This window comes from Pseudophryne corroboree, chromosome 2 (genome assembly GCF_028390025.1).
Source record: "Pseudophryne corroboree isolate aPseCor3 chromosome 2, aPseCor3.hap2, whole genome shotgun sequence".
Classification (NCBI taxonomy): domain Eukaryota; kingdom Metazoa; phylum Chordata; class Amphibia; order Anura; family Myobatrachidae; genus Pseudophryne; species Pseudophryne corroboree.
Window position 1 is genome coordinate 66,388,061 of NC_086445.1, and position 25,767 is coordinate 66,413,827.

At 43.0% G+C, this 25,767-nt stretch overlaps 1 protein-coding gene across 7 annotated transcripts in view; it reads left to right on the plus strand.

Moving 5' to 3' along the window:
* Positions 1-25,767, plus strand: part of GRM5 (glutamate metabotropic receptor 5) — a 634,815-nt gene that overhangs the window by 485,504 nt on the left and 123,544 nt on the right. For all 7 annotated transcript variants that reach the window (XM_063951395.1, XM_063951398.1, XM_063951400.1 and 4 more), the window contains exons 6-7: positions 16,458-16,626; positions 21,070-21,196. In XM_063951395.1, coding sequence (XP_063807465.1) covers positions 16,458-16,626; positions 21,070-21,196 — 296 coding nt within the window. The remainder of the gene's footprint in view (positions 1-16,457; positions 16,627-21,069; positions 21,197-25,767) is intronic.

Here is a 25,767-nt window from a genome sequence, read left to right on the forward strand (position 1 = left end):
TACATACACTGCAAAAGGGCTTCAACATGTGATGCAGGCAGGGCGTGCTAGCTATAGACTGGGAACTCCCTGTTATTGGTTTAAAAGTGGGAGCAATACATTTTAATTTCTTGGGTATCAATAATGTTCCAAAATTGCTCAATAAATGGCGAAAGCTCCAATTAAAGTAATTACGTGTGACCTCTATTATTTCTCTAGGCCACTATAGAAACATATACAGTACATGCTAATATTTTATTTGTAGTAAATCCTGTGTTTGGAGTGAGCGTACATTTATTACATTTATTACGTTATGTAAATACGGCAAACACAACCCACCCCCCACCCTCGATATACAGTATTACTGTACAAACAATGAAGGAAGTTATTTAACGTCCGGAAGGATCACAATATTTCAGATACAGAATAATTCCATACATTAAACATTAATCTAAAATATTACTTCCCTGGAGACGGCATTCCACCCAATCTGCCAAGTCCCTTTATTTCTGACGCAGTCAGGTGATGCTCTATCTACTACTCCTGGATGCACATCATTCCACCTGCAATGTTGTCTATCGATAGTACACGGTATGACAAATACCCGTCTCCAGGGCAGTAAGGACTGTTGTGGCTTCTTGGACACTAGTATATGATACATTATAGGAATGGAGGATAATCAGATATATGTTTATACTAGATTATATATGAATTGTCTATACACTGTAATTAATACACTTTTGTATGCCTTTTGCTCTATTTCCCTTCATTCATAGTGTATAAAGAAGCACATTGGTCTTTAAGGAAAATGCATTGTGTACAGAACATACCCATTAGGGTTTACCATGAGCACTTATGCTGTATTTCCCTGTTTATGCCTATGGCCCATTCATTTGAATGGGGTTGTGCGCTACATGTATATTTTCTATAGATTTGCAGAGGGCTGTAATATTGTTGCAGCAAATATAGATAAATGTGAGACAGAGGCTGAATGCTCTGCCGTAATTCTACTGTGCAGGAGAGGAAGGGGGACGTGAGAGCACAGCATGCTATCTTTTCAAACGTAAGTTGCCCATACATTAGGCTGCGCAATCCCCTGACCTTCTGGAAGCACCAACCGGATGAGTCGACCGATGGCCATTCATTGATGATCGGCAATCCATCTGGGGATTGGGGAAATTAACCACGTTAAAAACACCCAATGCAATCCGAAAACCGTTAGATAGGGGATTGGGATTTTTAAACATGTTTAATATTTCCGAACCCTCAACGCGCCATCGCGGGATCGACGGATTACTGCAATCCAATGCTGGTGTATAGGGGACATAACTCTAAAGATGTTTGCCAAAATTTCCAAGATAAAAGTGGAAAGGATAGGTACAGCTTCAGTACATGATTCTATTCCACCAGAAGGCAGAAAATATTAAATATTAACAATGATTTTTAAAGTATCTTTCTTTAATTTGGAGGAGATGTATCAATGGGAAAAATATGGAGCGCCCTTTCAAGTAAGCATGACTATCCTTATAGAGGGGTATTCATTTGCAGTCGGAAACTGCCATCTTGTCGGAAAGACGGCAGTTTCCAACTTTTTTAGGTCGGAAGGTGTTTTGACTTATTCAATGCTGCCTCCATTTTTTCCAACAAGTCGGGAATTCCAACTTGTTGGAAAACATGTGGATCCGCGGAATAGCTGCAGATCCATGTGTTTTGTCGGATTCCGCAGCCAAATCCGACAGGTTTTGATCCCGGTTCAGACAATGTCAAAAGTTGTCGGGTTGGCATTGTCAGGAACGGCCAAATCCTGTCGGATTAGGCCGCTCATTCAATACTGAGATGTTGTATCCTTCCGTCGGAAAGTGTCACGAACCGGTCTCTCACCTCTGCGGGTTCTGGGGTTCGTCCGTTGCCAGTGCGGTTGCTCGCGGTGCTGTGCGCCCGTGTGGGGACGCGGCGTGATCAGTGGCACAGGTAATGCAGAGTCTGGGAACTGGGAGTGCGGGGGCCAAATGGCCTAAGGCACTGCGGTGTGTCTGCTGTATAGGAGGTGGCCATGTTGGAGACCAAATAGGTAATACAGAGCACTTGTGAAAACACCTGTGGGCAGGTGTAAGCCAATCCCGTGCTTGTACTGCCTTTAAGTAGGCTGGGATTATGTTACTCTGGGCCAGTGCTTTGTTGTATCAACGCTGTGCTCTAGCTCTGAGCTCTCTCCGTGCATTCCTGTGTGATTCCCGTGGTCCAGATATCGCCTCCGTTCCCAGAGGTCTGTCTGCAGCCTTCACTGCTAAAGATCCACCGACTCTCCGCTGTGTTGTCAGTAAATTGCACACCTACTGGAAACAGTTGGATTCCCAGAGTCTTGCATGAGGTTACCTTGTCTGCCTGCCTTCAACCATACAAAGTTTGGAGGATTCCACTACCCTCAGCTGTTCGTTTGTTCTACTCTGCATTTAACCCGTTCATCACCTTGTCATCTGCTACAGTTTTCACAGTGATCTCCGGAACCCGCAAGTAACCCAATTCAGTACTTTTATTTTCTATGTTACCATAACAAGGATAATTCTTCACAGCTTCTCAGTTATCTCTCAAAACTTCATTGCAAATCCTTACAGTTATTTCTTCATGTCTTCATTACCCAGTTAAACACATTCTGCAGTTCAGCATCAAAGCTTGTTTATATTTGGACAATTCAACATTTATTCATCAGCTTGTTTTATATACAGTTCCATGAACATTTCTTTTATTTGTCTTTGAGATTTATCCTGCATATTATTTCTGCCATTCCTGCAATACTTCAGTATAATATGATGATTAACAACTTGTCATTTAACTCTTTACTGAATTGTTATTTTTAATAAATATATGAAACGGAACTTTCTTCGTCCTCCCTGCTTTCTTCATACCCCAGCACCTACACCTGTGGTTGGTCCCGGGTTAACGGATTCACAAAAACACCCGGACCTGACAGTAAGCACTGGCCACATGGATCCGTCAAGTGACCAATTCGCAGGAGGCGGTGCTACGTCAGATATCCTTTCCCGTCTGGAAAACCAGGAGTCTATACAGACACAAATAGTGCAGTTTATGCAAACTATGGCAGACCGTTTAGAGACTCTTCATACGGCTATTAAAACGTCTCAAGTCCAGATTCCAACTCCGGTTGTCCCAGTTACCACTACAGCTTCTCCTGTGACGCTGCCTACGTCCCGCTTGCAGTTACCCTCTCCGAGTAAGTTTGACGGAACTCCACAACTTTGCAGAGGATTCCTGAATCAATGCGAGATCCAGTTCGAACTGTTGTCCGCCAGTTTCCCATCAGCTCGTTCTAAGGTTGCATATATTATTGCCCTCCTCTCCGGTCAGGCTCTGGAGTGGGCATCACCATTATGGGAAAGAGGTGATCCTATCCTCTCTAATTACAAGGAGTTCGTATCATCCTTCCGGAGAATCTTTGACGAACCAGGCAGGACCACCTCAGCATCTTTGGAGATTCTCTGGATGTAAAGCATTTGTTTGGAAAGAGGCAGCGTGGAGACTCAGCTGCTGTCCAATCTGTGAGCAATTTTCTCTGCTGAAGGAGGAGATAGCAAAACTGCATGCTGAGATTTGTAGGATGTCTGTGTCTTTGAAGCCTCCACTGCCTCAGAGAGCCACCAGAAGACATTCTGCCTGGACTACTGTGGGCTCTCAAGGGCAGAGATTTCCAGAGGGACACAGACACCTCCCGCAAGCGGTGACACTGCAAAACTCGTATGCTACTCTTGCAGGGCTGGAAGATACAACTAATAGAGGCACTACAGAACAGGAGGATATGGGGACATCTACCAACTATAAGAACAGGAAATGGAACAGGAAAATTGCATCTCCAAAAAGGACTGCACTTCTCTTGGGAGATTCCATTATTAGAGGAATACATCTGGGAAATGCAAATGAAGTAGAGAAACAAGTAAGGTGTTTACCTGGAGCCACAGCTCCAAGGGATAAAGAGTGCATGCTAACAATTGTGAAGGCAGCAAGAAAAGATGGGGAGGTGGATGTCATTGTCCACCTAGGGACAAATGACCTGGCAAATGCTGAACTCATGGCTGTAAAAGATGAATTTAGGAAGTTAGGGAATGCTCTGAAGCAGGTGGCAACCACTGTATCTTTTTCAGAAGTATTGCCAGTACACAAAGGGGAAGACAGAACTCATTGCATCAGAAACTTCAATATTTGGCTAAGGACATGGTGCAATGAGGAGAGATTTGGATTTATAGGCCATAGTCACACCATCTGGCAAGATAGGAGCTTATACAAAAGTGACGGCCTGCACCCATCTTCAAGGGGAACGAGAATACTAACTGAACAGTTTGGATGCTTCATCAAGAACTATTTAAACTAACAAAGGGGGGCAGTGAGCTAAATAGGAATAAAGAAATCTGCTCCCCCAACACAGAGGTATTGTTTCTGCAGGCAAAGGGAATAGGAAGCATATCCACAGCAACAGAAGATAATTCAGATCAAAACCAAATAAAAATAGGCAGAGAGAAGAACATAGCTAGGAACAGAAAAAGCACAAACAAAACTCTAAAAGCTATGTGTGCAAATGCTAGGAGCTTAGGAAATAAAATCCCAGAACTAACTGCAATAATGACAAGGGATGATCTAGACATTGTGGCAATTACAGAGTCATGGTACAATGAAAATCATGACTGGGACATAGCTATACCGGGATATACTTTATTTAGGAAGGACAGAATTGGAAAAATCGGAGGAGGGGTAGCAATGTATGTAAAAAATGCCATAAATACTACATTAATACAAAGTATTGAAGAAAAAACTGAGGCCCTTTGGGTGACCATAGAAACAGGGGAAAAGTTGATTATTCGTATTGGCGTGATATACAGGCCACCAGGTCAGGAAGAGGAACTTGACAAGAACCTATTGCAGGACATAACTAAAATGGCATTAAAAGGAGAGGTAATAATCATGGGAGACTTTAATCTTCCTGATGTAAACTGGGAGGTGTCTGTTGCTAGTTCCACTAGAAGTAGGAACATTTTAAATTCCCTTCAGGGAGCATCCCTCCACCAATTGGTGAGGGAGCCCACTCGGAAAGACGCAATATTAGACTTAATACTTACAAATGGAGACAGATTATCGGACGTAAAAGTGGGTGAAAACCTGGGATCCAGTGATCATCAAGCAGTATGGTTCAGCATTAAGACAGAGACTGACTCGTCCCATACAAAAACAAAGGTGTTGGATTTTAGGAAGGCTGATTTTGTAGGGATGGGAAAATGTGTAAGTGATTCTTTGGCAGAGTGGAGGAACTTGGAAACAGTGCAGGAGAGGTGGGAAACATTCAAATGTGCAATATTGAAGGCAACAGACCTTTGTATCAAAACTGTTAGGAAAAACACAAGGAAAAGGAAGCCAGTGTGGTTTGCAAAAGAAGTAGCAAATATTGTGAGAGCAAAAAAGATGGCTTTTAGGAAATATAAGCAGACACAAAATAATGAAGACAAAAAGATATATCTTGTTAGACAGAAGGAGACAAAGAAGGTAATCAGATGTGCAAAGGCACAAGCTGAGGAGAAAATGGCCCAGTCAGTGGGTAAAGGAGGCAAAACTTTTTTTAGGTATATAAGCGAAAAGAGAAAAACAAAAGGCGGAATTATAAAACTAAAGACGGACACTGGGAGTCTTGTTGAAGGAGACAATTTAATAGCAGATCATCTTAATGATTATTTTTGCTCAGTATTTACTACTGAAAGAGAGGGAAAGGGGCCACAGTTAAGTTGCAGGGATATTCAGGAAAATGAAACAAGTACATTTACAGAGGAGAAGGTCCTAACAGAACTCTCAAAGCTGAAAGTGGACAAATCTATGGGGCCAGATGGGATACATCCAAGGATACTAAAAGAACTTAAAGAGGTGCTGGTAGCACCATTGACAGAATTATTCAACCAGTCATTAGCTACAGGAGAAATTCCAGGGGACTGGAAAAGAGCAAACATAGTCCCACTGCACAAAAGTGGAAGCAAGGAAGAGGCAAACAACTACAGACCAGTGAGTCTTACATCAGTAGTAGGGAAATTGATGGAAACACTCTTAAAAGAAAGAGTTGTAGATTATCTCAAATCCGGCAATTTACAGGATCCCAAACAGCATGGATTCACTGGGGGGAGATCATGTCAAACAAATCTTATTGACTTTTTTGATTGTGTGACTAAAGTGATGGATAAAGGTGGAGCCATGGATATAGCTTATCTAGACTTTAGTAAGGCTTTTGACACAGTTCCACATCGCAGACTGCTAAATAAACTTGAAAGTTTGGGATTGGATATTAGGATTATTGAATGGATAAGATCTTGGTTGAAGGATAGAAAACAGAGAGTTGTGATAAATGGAGTGCATTCACAGGAGGGAAATGTTACCAGTGGAGTACCCCAGGGATCTGTACTTGGACCAGTGCTTTTTAATACCTTTATTGGTGACATTGCAAATGGCATTAAAGGGAAAGTATGCCTTTTTGCAGATGACACAAAGGTATGCAACAGGGTAGGCACACCAGGTGGGGTAAAACAAATGATTGAGGATCTAGGTAGACTAGAGGAATGGTCAAGAGTCTGGCAATTACAGTTTAATGCCAAAAAATGCAAAATCATGCACTTGGGTCTCAAAAATCCTAAAGCTAAATACAATATTAATGGCACTATACTGGAAACTACTGAGGAGGAAAGGGATCTAGGAGTCACTATTTCAGATGACTTAAAAGCAGGTAAGCAATGTAACAAGGCAATGAGGAAGGCTAGTCAGATGCTTGGCTGCATTGGGAGAGGAATCAGCAGCAGAAAGAAAGAAGTAATAATGCCACTGTATAGGTCATTGGTACGGCCTCATCTAGAATACTGTATTCAGTTCTGGAGGCCATATCTTCAAAAGGATATTAATACATTAGAAACTGTACAAAGGAGGGCAACTAAAATGGTGCATGGCCTACATCACAAAACATACCCAGAAAGACTAAGAAATCTCAATATGTATAGTTTGGAGCAGAGAAGGGAAAGGGGAGACATGATAGAAACTTTCAAATATATGAAGGGTTTTAACAAAGTCCAGGAGGGAAACATTCTCCAAATGAAGAGAAGCAATAGGACACGAGGACATGCACTGAGACTGGAGGGGGGGGAGGTTCAGGGGAAATTTGCGGAAAAATTATTTCACAGAAAGGGTAGTGGACAAGTGGAATAGCCTCCCATCAGAGGTGGTAGAGGCTAAGACAGTAGAGCAATTTAAACATGCATGGGATAGACATAAGGATATCCTTACAAAGAAATAAGGATCAAATAAGGTTAGTGATAAAAAATAATATAAAAAAAAAAATTAAAATAAGGGGCAGACTAGATGGGCCAAGTGGTTCTTATCTGCCGACAAATTCTATGTTTCTATGTTACGTCAAGGTTTACGTCCTGTCAGTCAATATATTATTCAGTTTCGCACGTTGTCTTCAGAGTTAAACTGGAATGAGGAGGCCCTGATCGCCGCGTTTTGGAATGGACTTTCAGAGAGAATCAAGGATGATTTAACTATCCGGGATGTGCCAACTAAACTGGATGAATTGATTTCTCTCTGTAACAAACTTGACCTACGCTACAGGGAGCGATGTTTAGAGAAATCCAGGGCAGAGCGATCCAGTCCACGTTATCATCCTAGGCCTCGATAAGATTCTTCATCACAGTCTCCGGTAACGACAGAAGAACCTATGCAGATTGGGCGCTCTCGCCTCACAGAGGAGGAACGACTTCGTCGTCGACAGGGTAACCTCTGCATGTACTGTGGGTCCTCCGAACATTTAGTTAAATTCTGCAAACTCCGACCGGGAAACTCTCGCTCCTAGCTTATTCAAGAGAGGTTAAGCTAGGAGTTACTTTAGAATCACGTTCTGGGAAAGAGCCAACCTTGTCTATTCAATTAGAAGTTCCAAGTTCTACAGTGAAAGTTTCAGCTCTCCTAGATTCCGGGGCAGCCAAGAACTTCATCTCCTCAGCCTTTGTCTTACGGTCTAAAGTTCAAATCATGCCTCTGGAAGAAGCAGTTGCTGTTACAGCAGTGGATGGAAGTCGATTTCCAGATGGTATAATTACTCATCGAACTGTATGTCTCAAGATGAAAGTTGGTGTGCTCCATTCCGAATACATCTCCTTCTACGTGATTCCCAAAGCCTCTCAAGATGTGATACTTGGTTTACCTTGGCTGCAGAAACATAATCCTCAACTTAATTGGCAAACCATGGAAGTCCTTTCGTGGGGTAAATCTTGTACCAAGGACTGTTTGGCCTCAATTGTACCTCTCCGGTCAATTAGCCTTCCCGACCTACCTCCGGTGTATCAAACCTTTGCGGATGTTTTCAGTAAACAAGCAGCAGACTCTCTACCTCCTCATCGCGAATGGGACTGCCCAATCGTCCTGGTTCCGGGCAAAACCCCTCCTAGGGGACGAATTTATCCGCTATCCATCCCAGAGACGCAAGCTATGTCTGATTATATACAGGAAAATCTAACCAAAGGATTTATCAGACCATCTTCTTCACCTGCAGGAGCCGGATTCTTTTTCGTTAAGAAGAAGGACGGTGGGTTACGACCATGCATAGATTACCGTGGACTCAATGAGATCACTGTGAAAAACAAGTACCCATTACCCTTAATTCCAGAATTATTTGATCGGGTAAAGGGAGCTACTGTGTTTACAAAATTGGATCTCCGAGGGGCCTACAATTTAATCCGCATCCGGGCAGGGGACGAGTGGAAGACTGCTTTTAATACCCGGGATGGGCATTACGAATACCTTGTAATGCCTTTTGGTCTTTGTAATGCACCGGCAGTTTTTCAAAGCTATGTGAATGAACTTTTTCGTGATCTTCTCTACAAGTGTCTAGTAGTGTACCTGGATGATATCCTAATATTCTCTAAGGATCTAAAGTCTCACCGTCACCAAGTTAAAGAGGTACTGACACGTCTGAGGAAAAATCAACTTTATTGTAAGTTAGAGAAGTGCACTTTTGAAGTTTCTTCCATACCGTTCCTTGGTTACATCATTTCTGGATCAGAGCTATGTATGGATCCCGGTAAGGTACAAGCTATCCGAGATTGGTCCACTCCTACAACTCTCAAGGGGATTCAGCGATTTCTTGGCTTTGCTAATTTCTATAGGAGATTCATTAAGAATTAATCTACGTTAGCTGCTCCCATTACAGCCCTAACTCGCAAGGGAGCAAATCCTGCGAACTGGTCTTCTGAAGCAATCAAAGCCTTCTCTGATTTAAAGCAAGCCTTTGTGTCAGCCCCCATTCTTCGACAGCCTGATTTGAATCGTCCCTTTCTACTAGAGGTGGATGCATCTACAGAAGCAGTAGGAGCTGTGTTGTCACAAGTCTTTGAAGATAAAAAGGTCCATCCCTGCGGATATTTCTCCCGTAAATTCCTCCCGGCCGAACGTAATTATGCAATCGGTGAGCAAGAATTACTTGCCATCAAGTTGGCATTTGAGGAGTGGAGATACCTTCTAGAAGGAGCACAACATCGCATTACAGTTTATACTGACCATAAGAATCTTCTATATCTGCAGTCAGCTCAGTGCTTGAATCCACGACAAGCTAGATGGGCGCTTTTCTTCACACGATTCAATTTCAAGCTCACCTATCATCCAGGGTCTCAGAACAAAAAGGCAGATGCCCTTTCTCGGTCCTTTGCTTCTTCTGAATTAAATGATGCTACCAAGAATCAAGCCATTGTGAATCCTACGTCCTTTTTAATGACTCGAACCTCTCCAGTTCCTCCGCCTGGCAAGACCTTTATCGCCACAAATCTTCGAAAATGGCTGCTTACCTGGGCTCACTCCTCTTCCTTCATGGGTCATCCTGGGGTTCTAAAGACTCTCAAATTTATTCAACAGTCTTATTGGTGGCCACGTCTCAAAGCCGATGTCCAAGAGTTTATAGCAGCATGTCCTAAATGTGCCCAACATAAGAGTCCAAGAAGTTCTCCACCAGGTTTATTACATCCATTATCCATGCCCAAACAACCATGGACTCATATCTCAATGAATTTCGTGACCGATCTGCCTCCATCAAAAGGGCGAAATACCATTTGGGTGATAGTGGATCGATTTTCGAAAATGGCACATTTCATTCCATTAACTGGATTACCGTCAGCCCCTTTACTAGCCAGATTGTTCATCTCTGAAATCTTCAAGTTGCATGGCCTTCCTCGAGAGATCATCTCTGATCGGGGAACACAGTTTGTGGCCAAGTTCTGGAGGTCGCTTTGTTCATCTTTAAATGTCAAGTTGAATTTTTCTTCTGCATATCATCCTCAGACAGATGGACAAACTGAGAGAGTAAACCAAGACCTTGAAACATTTCTCCGGCTATATATATCGTCCTCACAGGATGACTGGGTTGACTACCTTCCATTGGCAGAATTTGCTCATAATAATCTCTTCCATTTGTCTTCAGAATCTACGCCCTTTTATATTAACTTCGGCTTTCATCCTCGTGTGCCAGAGTTCCATCCATTGCCAGCCCTAGAGGTTCCAGCAGCAGATCAAGAGCTTCAACGTCTATCTAGAATCTGGAGTTGTGTGCGTAAGTCGTTGGTCAAAACTTCCGCTCGTTATAAATCTTTTGCAGATAGAAAACGTAAAGCTGTACCGAATTACAAGGTGGGAGACCAAGTTTGGATTTCTACGCGCAATCTCAGGTTCAAAGTTCCTTCTAAGAAATTTGCTCCCAAGTTTATTGGTCCATTTCCCATTGTAAAGGTACTCAATCCTGTGTCATACAAAGTCAAGTTGCCACCGTCTTTGAGAATTCCTAATGCCTTTCATACATCTTTATTGAAACCTTTGATTCTCAATAAATTCCGTACTACCCAGTCCAAATCTCCTAAAGTTCACTCTTTGCAAGATGAGGAATTTGAAGTTAAAGAGATTGTGGACTCACGTTCCCGATATGGACGTTTACAGTTTTTGGTCGACTGGAAGGGTTACGGTCCGGAGGAGAGATCCTGGGTTTTTTCTGAAGATGTTCATGCTCCAAGACTGGTACAGAAATACTTCTCCAAAAATCCTGATAAGGTTCAAAGGTGTTCGGAGACCACCCTTAGAAGAGGGGGTACTGTCACGAACCGGTCTCTCACCTCTGCGGGTTCTGGGGTTCGTCCGTTGCCAGTGCGGTTGCTCGCGGTGCTGTGCGCCCGTGTGGGGATGCGGCGTTATCAGTGGCACAGGTAATGCAGAGTCTGGGAACTGGGAGTGCGGGGGCCAAATGGCCTAAGGCACTGCGGTGTGTCTGCTGTATAGGAGGTGGCCATGTTGGAGACCAAATAGGTAATACAGAGCACTTGTGAAAACACCTGTGGGCAGGTGTAAGCCAATCCCGTGCTTGTGCTGCCTTTAAGTAGGCTGGGATTATGTTACTCTGGGCCAGTGCTTTGTTGTATCAACGCTGTGCTCTAGCTCTGAGCTCTCTCCGTGCATTCCTGTGTGATTCCCGTGGTCCAGATATCGCCTCCGTTCCCAGAGGTCCGTCTGCAGCCTTCACTGCTAAAGATCCACCGACTCTCCGCTGTGTTGTCAGTAAATTGCACACCTACTGGAAACAGTTGGATTCCCAGAGTCTTGCATGAGGTTACCTTGTCTGCCTGCCTTCAACCATACAAAGTTTGGAGGATTCCACTGTTGGTATAGTGCGATGGATCGATACCATAGGTGTGCAGTGGGGAGCCTTAGATAAAGTATTACCTCAGGAGTTACCTTGTATACAGACAGAACGAGACTTGAGATGTATATCTTGTTTATATAGTACTGAAATAGCAGGATCAATACAACAGGTTTCAGTATCATCAGCTTATCTCCTTCTCCCTCAGAGACTCTTCTAGAATAACACACATGTGAGGTAAAACAAACAAGTACATAACATATGCAACAGACAAACACTACATCTCTGTAACTATACAGCGCCATCTGCTGCCCCTGTACGGTAACTACATGCATATAAACGAAACCATAGTCTGTTGTCCATATTTCAACACCCCTTCTCAACAGACTGGGTTTCTTCAGTTAGACCCATCTTTGACGTAAGTCTCCAATGTCTCTCTCTGGTAAGAGGCTTAGTCATGATATCAGCTGTCATATCTTCTGTTGGGCAATAGTTCAACTCTATAAGACCTTGTTCCTGTAGATCCCTCAGGAAGTGATGCTTGACATCAATGTGCTTGGTTCTTGGGTTCACTCTTTCTGTTTGCGCTAGTGCAAGGCATCCTTGATTATCCTCATATATCTTGATAGGTTCTTCTTGAGGCATTCCTAGGTCTGATAGTAGTTGCATTAACCATACCACTTCTTGACTTAGTGTGAATGTTCCATCACCTTCTCTTGAGATTTGCATTCCCAAGTAATGCGTTATGTGGCCGAGGTCTTTTGTTTCAAACTGACGGTTTAGTTCTTGTAACAATTCAACTTCGTCCCCTTCTTGTTCGAAACAAACTAGCAAATCGTCCACGTAAATTAATATATAGAACCATCTTTCCTCTATCAACTTCGTATAGAGACATGGGTCTGCTTTGCTTCTGATGAATCCCTTTTCTGTCAGAACTCCATTTATCTTTGTATTCCATGCTCTTGCTGCTTGTTTAAGACCATATATACTCTTGTTCAGTTTACATACGTGATCTGGGTTCTGAGAATTCACGAAGCCTGGTGGTTGTTCCATGTATATATCTTCCTTTAGTTCACCATGTAGGAAAGCCGTCTTTACATCGAAATGTTTCACTTTCATACCCTTTATGGCTGCTGTTAGGAGTAAGGTTCTAATGGTAGTGTGCTTCACAACTGGAGCAAACGTTTCATCATAATCTTCTCCAAATTTCTGTGAATATCCTTTAGCAACTTCTTCCCATGTTGCAGGTTCTTGTATGTTAATGGCTTTTGCTTTGTAAGATAAACGTGTAGGTGCTTTTCCCTTATTTTCTCTTGAAGAGCGTCTCACCCCCTCGGATGCACTCTCATGAGTGTCGCAGGTATTTGTCTTGTGTTGTACTTCAACTTCTTGAGTGATCTCTACTTCATCTGTTTCTTTGAATTTGGTGCTTTCTTCTTCTTCAGTAGAGTCTACTGGAATTATGACATCATCTCGTGTTTCTTCTATGAATGTCACACTGTTGCTTATAACTACTTTTCCAGTTCTTGGATTTAAGATTCTGTAGCCTTTTGAATGTTCACTATAACCGACTAGAACTCCCTCTTCTGCTCGGTTCTGCAACTTGCTTCGTTTTTCAGCAGGAATGTAAACGAAGGCTCTGCATCCAAAAACTCTAATGTGCTTTAAGCTGGGTTTCTTACCGTGCCACAGCTCATATGGTGTCTTCCTTACTGCTTTGGAAAGTAGTCTGTTTTGAAGATAGGTGGCTGTTGCTGCTGCTTCACCCCAATATTTATCAGGTAGTCCTGAATCTGTAAGCATGCACCTTATCATTTCTGTTAGTGATCTGTTTTTCCTCTCAGATACGCCATTTTGCTCTGGTGTATATGGTACTGTCTTCTGATGCTCAATACCGAGTCCTCTTAAGTACCGTTCTATTTTCTGTCCTGTGAACTCGCCTCCATTGTCGCTGCGAAGAGTTAGCATATTCCTCTTGAACCTGTTTCTGGTCATGGTCACATAGTCTTGCAGCTTTTCAAAGACTTCATCTTTACTTTTTATTAGATAAGTGACTGTGAACCTTGAGTAGTCATCAATGAATGTCAGCATATACCTTTTGTCTCCTACGGTTCGCGTTTTCATAGGTCCGCATACATCACTATGTACCAGGTCTAGTGGTCTGGAAGCTCTGTTTTCACTTTTCTTAGGAATTGTTATCCTTGTCGCTTTCGCTTTTATGCAGCATTGGCACTTCATCATTTCTGAACAGTCTGACACTTTGAGATCCCTGGCTAGGTCTCTCTTCTGCATTTCCTTTATGCAATCTGGGTGTCTGTGTCCTAATCTTCTATGCCACTTGTGAATACAGTCAGCGTGTTTCTGTGTACTCAGCTTTGCCTGCTGTGCTGCGATATCCAGACAGTATAAATGTTCTTTTATTCTGGCTGTAGCTAGTGTTTCTCTTCCGTTTTGGATAAAACACTTATTATTCTGAAACTTTACAGTAAGTCCTTTTTCTACTAGGTTCTTTACTGATAGCAGTGCTCCCTCAAGCTTGGGAACATATAGCACATCTGTTACGGGTATTTCTGTATAGCTGCCATTACCCTTGGAACATAGGAATTTACCATTCCCTTTCCCTTCTGCAATGATATTTGTTCCATCTGCTAGGTAGATTGTTTCTTTATGGTTCAAATCAAGTTCAGTAAAAAAGTCCTTGTTATTTGTCATGTGACTAGTCGCTCCTGAGTCTACATACCACTTTTCTGATAATTGGTTTACTGTCGCTTTAAATGTTCCATTCCACTTGTGTGCTCCTGTATCTGTAAGTGTGGCTTTGGCTCTTTGTTTGTGTAATCTTTCTGGTGGTTTGTGCTGCTCTGTCTTCCATATGGTGCAATCTCTTTTCAGGTGACCCACTTTCTTGCATCTGAAACATGCTCTTGTTTCCCTGGTGTGTGGCTTAGTGTCCGCCATTTTAAGTGCTTTCTCTGTGTCACTTTCAGTATTGCACTCTGTAAGCTCCTTTCTGCGTTGATACTCCTCTATGAGCCTGTTCTTCACAAAGTCTAGTGTGATTTCTGCTTCAGGTCTCATTTCTAGTGCGTTTATTAGTGCACTGTATGTATCTGGTAAACTGCAAAGGATGATGGCTACTATGTGGTTGCTTTTGATTTCTTCTCCCATTGACCTGAGCTGTATGGTTATCTCTAGTAGTGCACTGATGTGTTCTTGCATTGTCTTGCCTTTATTAAATCTCATTTGATATAATTTTCTTAATAGGAATAGTTTGCTGTTCAAACTTGCTCCTTCATGCACTCTCTGCAAAGCACACCACATGCCTTTAGCTGTACTCTCTTGTCTTATGTGTATAAGCTGTTCATCTTCCACTAGTGAACTTATAGTGGCTCTTGCCTGTCTGTCCTTCTTAATCCACTGCTGATCCTCTCCTTCAGGTCTGTCTGCATTTATAACATCCCATAAATCATCTCTGGTTAATAGCATTTCTACTTTAAACTTCCATGTTTGATAGTTCTCATTAGAAAGCTTGCTTGCAGCTAGTCTGAGATCTGTGTAATTTGCCATAACCCTTCCTTGTATAGATCTCTCTATTCTTCTGTGGTATTAAACTTGTTTTACTCACAGTTTTCTTTCCAAGGTTCTCCTGGGTTGTTTCTTGTGCGTTACACAGTCTGCTGTCTGCGCCTGCTGGGACTTGCAGTGCGACTTGTGATCTGGATGCTGCTTGGGATGCACTCCTGAAAACTTTATCTTGTACAGACTCCAGTCTGGGCCCATAACCTGTTGGTATAGTGCGATGGATCGATACCATAGGTGTGCAGTGGGGAGCCTTAGATAAAGTATTACCTCAGGAGTTACCTTGTATACAGACAGAACGAGACTTGAGATGTATATCTTGTTTATATAGTACTGAAATAGCAGGATCAATACAACAGGTTTCAGTATCATCAGCTTATCTCCTTCTCCCTCAGAGACTCTTCTAGAATAACACACATGTGAGGTAAAACAAACAAGTACATAACATATGCAACAGACAAACACTACATCTCTGTAACTATACAGCGCCATCTGCTGCCCCTGTACGGTAACTACATGCATATAAACGAAACCATAGTCTGTTGTCCATATTTCAACATCCACTACCCTCAGCTGTTCGTTTGTTCTACTCTGCATTTAACCCGTTCATCACCTTGTCATCTGCTACAGTTTTCACAGTGATCTCCGGAACCCGCAAGTAACCCAATTCAGTACTTTTATTTTCTATGTTACCATAACAAGGATAATTCTTCACAGCTTCTCAGTTAACTCTCAAAACTTCATTGCAAATCCTTACAGTTATTTCTTCATGTCTTCATTACCCAGTTAAAGACATTCTGCAGTTCAGCATCAAAGCTTGTTTATATTTGGACAATTCAACATTTATTCATCAGCTTGTTTTATATACAGTTCCATGAACATTTCTTTTATTTGTCTTTGAGATTTATCCTGCATATTATTTCTGCCATTCCTGCAATACTTCAGTATAATATGATGATTAACAACTTGTCATTTAACTCTTTACTGAATTGTTATTTTTAATAAATATATGAAACGGAACTTTCTTTGTCCTCCCTGCTTTCTTCATACCCCAGCACCTACACCTGTGGTTGGTCCCGGGTTAACGGATTCACAAAAACACCCGGACCTGATAGAAAGGATCCGACATATATTGAATACACCTCATAGACTCTAATGTAATGTATTCCTCTGTTAATTTCAATGCTTCCTCTAGGTATGAGATAATGAATTTTAAGAAAATGGGAAAAGATTACTTTGATTACATCAATGTTGGAAGCTGGGACAATGGCGAACTGAAAATGGACGATGATGAAATATGGTCTAGTAAGAATGCGGTAATTAGATCAGTCTGCAGCGAACCGTGCGCTAAAGGACAGATAAAGGTAATTTCAGACTGAGAGATTTTTTATGTAAAATGGTCAGTATTACATACAGAAATATTATTTGTAAAGCAACACAAGATCTAGGTTATCACCAGGCAATAGCTGCTAAGAGGCTACATTATTTGAAAGGTTGTCCGGTCTGTTATCCTGGTGGTGGGGATACCGGCGGTCACATGATCGACAGCGGCATCCCTACTCCGAAGAACCTGACACTGGACAGGGTAAGTATTTCTACCCTCCCCTAGCCTAATCCTCTGGGGGTTTCAGCTAGGACTATCCCTCTGGCGGTGTCGACTACAGCTAACCCTCCGGGGATGTCGGCTACGGCTAACCCCCCTAACTAGTGTCTACCCCAACCCCTTTAGTGGCTAACCCACTCCCCCCCCCACATACCCTAACCCTAACAGGAACCCCAATACTTACCTTTGGGATGTCGGCCGTCGGTGTTCCAGCATCGGCCTCCCGGTCTCCCCGGAACCAGTGGTCTCCAGGGGTTTGTCCTCTGCAGTCTTAAGTTTTATGCAAGTCCTGCTCAATATCTCTACAGCAAAGTTGTTAAAAAGATAGCAGATCCTTTATGTAGAATCTTTACTGGATTTTTTAATGGCGAACCTTTGTCTCCACGCACGCTAGAGGCTCGGATTGTCCTAATTCATACTGTAAAGCCGGGAAAGACCCCAACTCGTGTTCCAGTTATCGCCCAATTTCTTTACTGAACAATGCTATTAAACTTTTTGCCAAAATCTTAGCTTTAAGGTTGAATTCAGTTCTACCACAATTGATACATGCTGACCAGGTAGGCTTCATCCCAGGCCGACAAGCTAGAGATAACACTCGGAGAACAATTAACCTGGTTCATATGATTAATAAATCTAATCTACCTTCTATCCTTCTTTTGCTTGACGCAGAGAAAGCTTTTGATAAAATTTTATGGCCTTTCATGTTCGCTACTCTGCGTAGGTTCGGTCTGGGAGGAAGCCTACTACAGGGTATCCAAGCTCTATATTCTAACCCTTCGGCAAGGGTTCGGGTAACTGGTAAAGACTCTCGCCTTTTTCAAATTAGTAATGGTACCCAGCAGGGATGCCCACTATCCCCATTAATATTCGCTTTGACAATTGAACCTCTGGCGTGCCTGATAAGAACTAACACTGATATAAAAGGTATAGTAGTTGGAGATGCGGAGTTCAAGCTTTCGTTGTTTGCTGATGATGTTTTTCTTACCCTCTCCTTCCCTCACACCTCTATCCCTAATTTGTTTCAAACTTTATCATCTTATTCTTTCTATTCAGGATACCGTGTTAACTATGCTAAATTTGAGGCTCTCCCTTTTCATCTCAGTGAGGAGACTATTTCTTTTTTAGCTGCAAATTTTAATTTCTTTTGCAGCTCTAACAAAATAAAATATTTGGGAATTTTTATAACAAATTCGTATGGGTCCCTGTATTCCGAGAATTTCCTGATTCTTTTTAATTGTATTGAGTCTGACTTAAGAGTTTGGGACAAGCAAATAATATCATGTTTTGGGGGTATAATCTCAGTAAAAATGAATATCCTTCCCAGACTTCTATATCTGATTCAAACGATTCCAGTACGCATACCCGCAGAAGCTTTGAGCCGAATGCAGAAACTTATACTACATGAATTTATTTGGTCTAATAAACCCCCCAGACTTAAGACCTCTACTTTAATTAGAAGTCCAGTTGATGGGAGTAGAAGTTTGCCGGACATTCGAAAATATTACCATGCAACCCACTTAAGCCAGGCACTCACTTGGTTTTCTCAATCCCCTCCCTTACCCTGGATACAAATTGAAATTTTATTGACTGAAACTTCAACTTTGGTTTCCCTTTTAACTCCGCCTAAACCTAATCAGGAGATGCGGACCTGTGCTCCTACTACAAAATTCACCTGCTCTGTGTGGTTTTTCTGCATTCGGTGGTTTTTCTGCATTCGGCACTATAAGCTTTCAACGTTTCCATCCCCCATCACTTCTATTTGGGGTAACCCAGATTTTCCCCCTGGCTCCTCCTTACAATCACATTCCTGGTTTCACTTGAATCCGCGACCTAGATTTGTTTTTTACTTTATTGAAGATAACTCCTGGCATTCTTTAGATGCTCTTAGCGACAAATATGGCATCAACCGTCCTGTACTTTCTGAGTATTTGCAACTTCACTCCTTTTTGAACTCTTTACCAAAGACCAAGGTCTTCTGTCAACTCACCCCTTTTGAAAGACTATGTATTTACTCCCCTATGCGACATTTACTCCCCTACGCTCCCTAAAGTCGGCTGATACTCTTCCACATGAAAGCAAATGGGAACAGGATTTAGGCCCTCCACCTGAGGAGAACTCATGGGAAATCATAAGACAAAATGTTGCTCAGTCTTCTATTTCTTCTTTAATTAAAGAAAATTCTTATAAAGTATATACTAGATGGTATTTAGTACCTACGAGATTAAACAAGATTTTCCCTGAGTCTTCTCCATTATGTTGGAGAGATTGTGATAAAAATGGAGATGGACCTGCCCCAAAATCTGTTTCCCTTTCTGGGACCAGATTGAATCTCTTAGTGGATCTATTCTTTCCTCCCGGGTGGTTTTGGGTCCATGGACTGCTTTGTTAGGTCTTCCACTGTCCGATTTAAGTAAAATTGCTAATAAGCTGGTTTTCCAAATTCTCCATGCCACCAGGCGTGTGATAGCTAAATGTTGGAAAAAAACAATGACTCCACCTATGAGCATGGTGTTATCTAAGATATGGTCAGGGCCGGAGCTTTCACTAGGCAGCTTTAGGCAGCTGCCTAGGGGCGCCGGGACCTGAGGGGGCGGCCTGCTACAGCTGCATGAAAAAGGTAGCGTGGTCCTACCTCTCACAACTGCCGCAATCCCCCCAGCACTCGTATCTACAATAGTCATGACTGCCAAGCTCCTGTATTGCAGGGTGACATGCGGTGCTGCTCTTCGTTCCAGGCTCTTTCACAGACTACTCAGTCCCAACTCTGCATCGCAGCCTGCAGGTGAGATGGCTACATAGTGCACTGTCCGCATTTGATAAGGAAAGAGGGGGAGAGCAGCAGTCTTGGGGGGCGGGAGCTGAGCAGAGCAGCAAGCATGCACACTATCTGGGGTGGATGAGCAGCAGCATGAACACAGATGGTAGAGGGGATAGAACAGAAGACATTTAAAAGAGTAGGGGAGGGGGTGAGAGCAGCAACAATCCACACAGACTATGGAGATGGGGAGAAGAGAGCAGCCATGCAACAGACTGGGGTTGGGGGAGGGCAGCAGTATGCTTTTCACCTGAAGGCTGGTTAGGGGGAAGGGGCAGTAGGCAGAACTTTTGCCTAGGGTGCCAAGAAACCTTGCACCGGCCCTGGATATGGTATATATTTACGATGGAGAAAATGACCGCCTCTTTACGTGATAGGTCAAATAAATATGACACAACTTGGGAACCATGGTTCTTATTCTCTAAAACCTCTATTTCACATGTATGATATGTTACTTTGGATTTGTGCTTATTATGCTCCTATATTGCTGCATTACTACTCTTATGTTTACATTTGATGAACTTCTTCTTTTTCTTCTTCTTCTTCTTCTTCTTCTTCTTCTTCTTCTTCTTCTTCTTCTTCTTCTTCTTCTTCTTCTTCTTCTTCCCTCCTCCTCTTCTTCTTCTTCTTCTTCTTTTTTTCTTCTTCTTCTTTTTCTTTTTCTTCTTCTTTTTCTTCTTCTTTTTCCTCTTTTTCTTCCATATGGGTTTACTTGTTGTCGGTATACCTTACCATTCCTATTATGGTATGCTTTTAAAAAACTAAAATTTCTTAATGTCATAAGTTGTGCTGTTGATGTACTTACTTTTATATATATATATATATATATATATATATAAAAGTAAGTACATCAACAGCACAACTTATGACATTAAGAAATGTTAGTTTTTTAAAAGCATACCATAATAGGAATGGTAAGGTATACCGACAACAAGTAAACCCATATGGAAGAAATATGTATATATATATATTCATTTGATTCCTGTAACTTTGTTCCAACATGTTTTGTAACATCAATATCTCAGTGTCTGTTTTGGCTTTTGCAACATTTTTCAAGTAAAATAATTCTTTAAAAAAAAAAAAAAAAGCAGCTCCGTCAGATTTAAATGTGTCTAACCACATAATGTCTGTATACCTATTTATACTTCTATCTATTGATTCATTTTCCACATATCTCAGCCCTGTGTGGAGTTTGTATTTTCTCCCTGTGCTTGCGTGGGGTTTCTCCCACAATCCAAAAATACACTGGTAGGTTAATTGGCTCCTGACAAAATAATAATCCTAGTGTATGCATGTACATGTGTTTAGGTGAGTGGCTCCTATCTGCCGTCAAGTTCTCCGTTTCTATCCATCTATCCTTTAATACAGAAGCGCTGATTTCCCTTGCAGGTAATCCGGAAGGGCGAGGTGAGCTGCTGTTGGACATGCACTCCTTGTAAAGAGAACGAGATCGTATTTGATGAATATACCTGCAAAGCTTGTGATCTGGGCTCTTGGCCTACTGACGACCTCACAGGTAACTGTCACTTACACAATCATTAAGCAGGTGGCAGTTTGTCAGGGGTCCAAGCTCCTTGCAGATTCATATTGCAGCGGAAAAGAATGAGAAAGGTTACACAGTGCATGAGATGACCACAGAAGGACAATTGTGAGCGCTGACATTATTTATTACCATTACAGCTTCATTTACATTGTAAAACAGGGTTTTTTCACTGCGATAATAACACTGACACATTTGACCTTCTGAATGAACAGCAGAGGTGAAAATAGACCAGAGACATGGGGTGGAATTCAATTGCTTCAAAAGTCGTTGGGTGTCGTTTTTTTCCTATCTAATAGGCAGGGGAACACAGACACCCAACCAACTTTTCAAACATTTGAATTCCTCCCATGTAGTTTGTTGCCCTGACGCTATCATGTCACTTGGATAACAGATAGAGGGGGTCATTCCGAGTTTATCGCTCACTAGCTGTTTTTAGCAGCCGTGCAAACGCTAAGCCGCCGCCCTCTGGGAGTGTATGTTAGCTTAGCAGAAGTGCGAACGAAAGGATCGCAGAGCGGCTACAAAATAATTTTGTGCAGTTTCAGAGTAGCTTAAGACCTACTTAGCGCTTGCGATCACTTCAGACTGTTTAGTTCTGGATTTGACGGCACAAAGACGCCCTGCGTCCGCCCAGCCACACCTGCGTTTTTCCGGACACGCCTGCGGTTTTTCGATCACACCCTGAAAACGGTCAGTTGACACCCAGAAACGCCCACTTCATGTCAATCACTCTGCGGCCAGCAGTGCGACTGAAAAGCTTCGCTAGACCATGTGTGAAACTACTTGGGCTGTTGTGAAAGTACGTTGCGCGTGCGCATTGCGCCGCATACGCATGCGCAGAGGTGCCATTTTTTTGCCTCAATGCAACGCAGCAAACATTTTCAGCTAGCGATCAACTCGGAATGACCCCCAGAGAACGGTCAGTGTTACATGTTCCTAAGCAGAGGTGCCATCAGTGGTGTAACTACAGTAATAGAACAAAAGTGACAGAAGTGGACCACGATGCGCTAAGAGGGTGTGATAAGAATAAAACTGGATACGTTCACCACTTTTTTCTCCTCCACGTTTACGTATGTGGATGTATTCCTCATGTACATGTAAGGAAATTAAAGAGAAAAATATACCATATGGTGAAGCACAGTTTAATACATTAAAAATATATCACAATTTCCAACATCAACACTTAAAAAGTGCAAGTGCAATAAAATAGCAACAAATGTGGGGAATCCTTTGGGGGCTGCAAAGTAAACAATTACCGACTGGATATAAGACTATGCGCAAGGAACAATCCTGACAGTGCATAAGTCCGTTAGATCAGTGCCGTAACTAGGCATTTTAGCGCTGTGTGCAAGAGACGGCATTGGCGCCCCCCCCCCCTATGTAAAATATGGGTAGTGCGCGCCGGAGGCGCGTGCCAAAAAAATTAGGGGCGTGGCTTCATGGGGAAAGGGTGTGGCCACAAAATAATACCAATTCATACTACGGTGCACAGTAGTCTCCATTATTCAAATTACACCGCACAGTAGCGCCACTACACCAGAGCCCTTTTTACACATTATGGCAGACAGCGTCCCCTTTTTACACATTATGGCAGACAGCGTCCCCTTTTTACACATTACGGCAGACAGCGTCCCCTTTTTACACATTACTGTGTAAAATATATATATATATATATTAATATATTAAACATACATACATACATTACACTGTATATACTATACATATTATAGAGATACATATTATATAAACACATATCTATACACATATACATATGTATATACTACGAATAATTTATAATGAGAATATTATATAGCTAATAATGTAGTGCCCAACCTGCTCTGCAGCTGCATACCTGTATTTGCTATAAGCAGCCATCAGGGAAGAAGGACTAGAGACCCTGACGCTGCTGGGCTCATGGAGTCTGTGGTCAGTGGAGTCTAGAGTCACATAGCCTCCAGCCAGGTTACTTCAGGTGCGGTGCGGGCAGCAGGCGGCGCGTTCGTGACATCACACTCCATGCGGAACAGGCACAGGGAAGGCTTGGGAAGCCTGCCTTCCACTACAGCGCTGTCATAGGTAAAACATACGTGCTGGTGTCAGTCGGGGTCAGGGGGAGGTAGTTTGAGCTGGAGGGGGCGGGGCCTTGATGGCCGCTGGCAGGCTGCTGCAGAACGGAAAAAAATCTTGTCTGCAGCATAGAGTAGTGTATAGATGCAGAGCAGGGAGGATCGGTCAACATGCCCCAGCCGCCCGTACAGTGGAGCTGAGGTGCCTTGCGGCTGGGGCGGGCTGCGGCTGGGCAATGGAGCTGTACGGAGCTCTGATGCTCCGTACAGTGTTAAACAGGGCCGTGACTGTGCGCTCCCCAGGGCCCTGCGCTGTGTGCGAGGCCCCTCTCGCACACACCTAGTTACGGCCCTGCGTTAGATAGCCCGGGTTCCACAGACCACATATGCAGATGGCTCTCCTGTCGGATCTCAGTCAGGTCAGCTGCCTCCGTCTCCCCACACGTCCACCAACGCGTTTCAACTACAGTAAACTGGAAAAAGGCCCAGATTTATCAAGCCTTGGGGAATGATAAATGGCACGGTGATAATGTACCAGAAAATCAGCTCCTAACTGTTATTTTTCGAACACAGCCTATAACTTGGCAGATAGGAGCTGGTTGGTTGGGCCTAATTCAGACCTGATCACTCCTCTGCAAATTTGTAGATCAGATAGTCGCCGCTTGGAGTGAATACCCACCCCGCGCAAGTCTGCGTACGCCATGCGAAAATCTCTGCGTACGCCAGTCAGCTGCAAATCCGTTCGCAACTCACTCACCATCGAATGATTTTTCCAGTGTGTGCAGTCTGTGCGCAGCCCAGGACTTACTCCTACAGTGTGATACAAACAGGCCGGAGCTGACGTCACACACCCTCCCTGAAAACGCTTGGGCATGCCTGCGTTTTTACTGACTCTCCCAGAAAACGGCCAGTTACCATCCTCAAACTTCTGCTTCCTGCCAATCACCTTGCTTATGCCTAGCGATCAAAAAAGATGCAGATTTCTTCACAGTTTAACCTGGCGCGTGTACACTACAATCTGTAAGCATGCGCAGTTGATCGATAATTGTCAGCCTTGGGAATTCACACAACAGCCATCAGGTCTGAATTAGACCTTTTATCACTCTCCAAGGCTTGATCAGTCTGGGCATTAGTACAGTTTACTGCTGCCAAAGCCGTAGCTAACAGTATCCTTTTATTATTTCCTTCTAAACTGACCGTGAAAAGCGATGTCATAGATTTTACTGTGAACAGGATATCTTCTTCTAAAGTCCCACTGGTATCTTTAATCAATCATATAAGTTAGAACAGTGATTGTTCTTTTAAAAATACAATTTGTATGTTTACCATCCCTTCCTCTCTCAATGAAGCTGCAGGAGAAGGCGCCGGCTTTCACTTGAAACTATTAGAAAAGCCTGCTGACTGTCTCTGCCAGCACGACTTATTTGCATTAAATGCCACAGGCGTGAGAGAGGAACAGCAAGTGTCAGGGAGAAGATGGATTAAAACAGTAAATGACTAAAAGAACAGTCAGTCTTTCTGGCTAGTGTGATAAATACTGTAGATCTAAGTGAATACAAAAATATAGATACAATATTTAGGACATACTGTACTTGCCGATATTTAAAATCTCCTCTCCGTCAGATGCCCGAAGAGGAGAAGCAGGTGGGTGGTGATGAGGGAGGGGCCAAGCTGATTGCATCAGAAGGCCCTGCCCACCCACCGGGAAAAGTCTGTGATTGGGCAAAATGTGCGTAGGGGCGGGGCTAAAATTATGCTATTAGCATATAATCACATCTTTAGGCCCGGCCCCTCCGCCGAGTCCGTGATTTTGCCATGGTATTATCCCTATTCTGACCACTTCACTAGGAAGTGGGCAGAATGCGGGAGGGCTGCGAGGGACTACCTGAAAACCATGGCCCTCATTCCGAGTTGTTCGCTCGTTCTTTTTCATCGCATCGCAGTGAAAATCCGCTTAGTACGCATGCGCAAAGTTCGCACTGCGACTGCGCCAAGTAACTTTACTATGTAGAAAGTATTTTTACTCACGGCTTTTTCTTCGCTCCGGCGATCGTAATGTGATTGACAGGAAATGGGTGTTACTGGGCGGAAACACGGCGTTTCAGGGGCGTGTGGCTGAAAACGCTACCGTTTCCGGAAAAAACGCAGGAGTGGCCGGAGAAACGGTGGGAGTGCCTGGGCGAACGCTGGGTGTGTTTGTGACGTCAACCAGGAACGACAAGCACTGAACTGATCGCACAGGCAGAGTAAGTCTGGAGCTACTCTGAAACTGCTAAGTAGTTAGTAATCGCAATATTGCGAATACATCGGTCGCAATTTTAAGAAGCTAAGATTCACTCCCAGTAGGCGGCGGCTTAGCGTGTGTAACTCTGCTAAATTCGCCTTGCGACCGATCAACTCGGAATGAGGGTCCATGTGTCTCCCGCAGAATCCGGGAGAGTAGGTAAGTATGGTTTAGGATTAATTTATCCTTTGGAC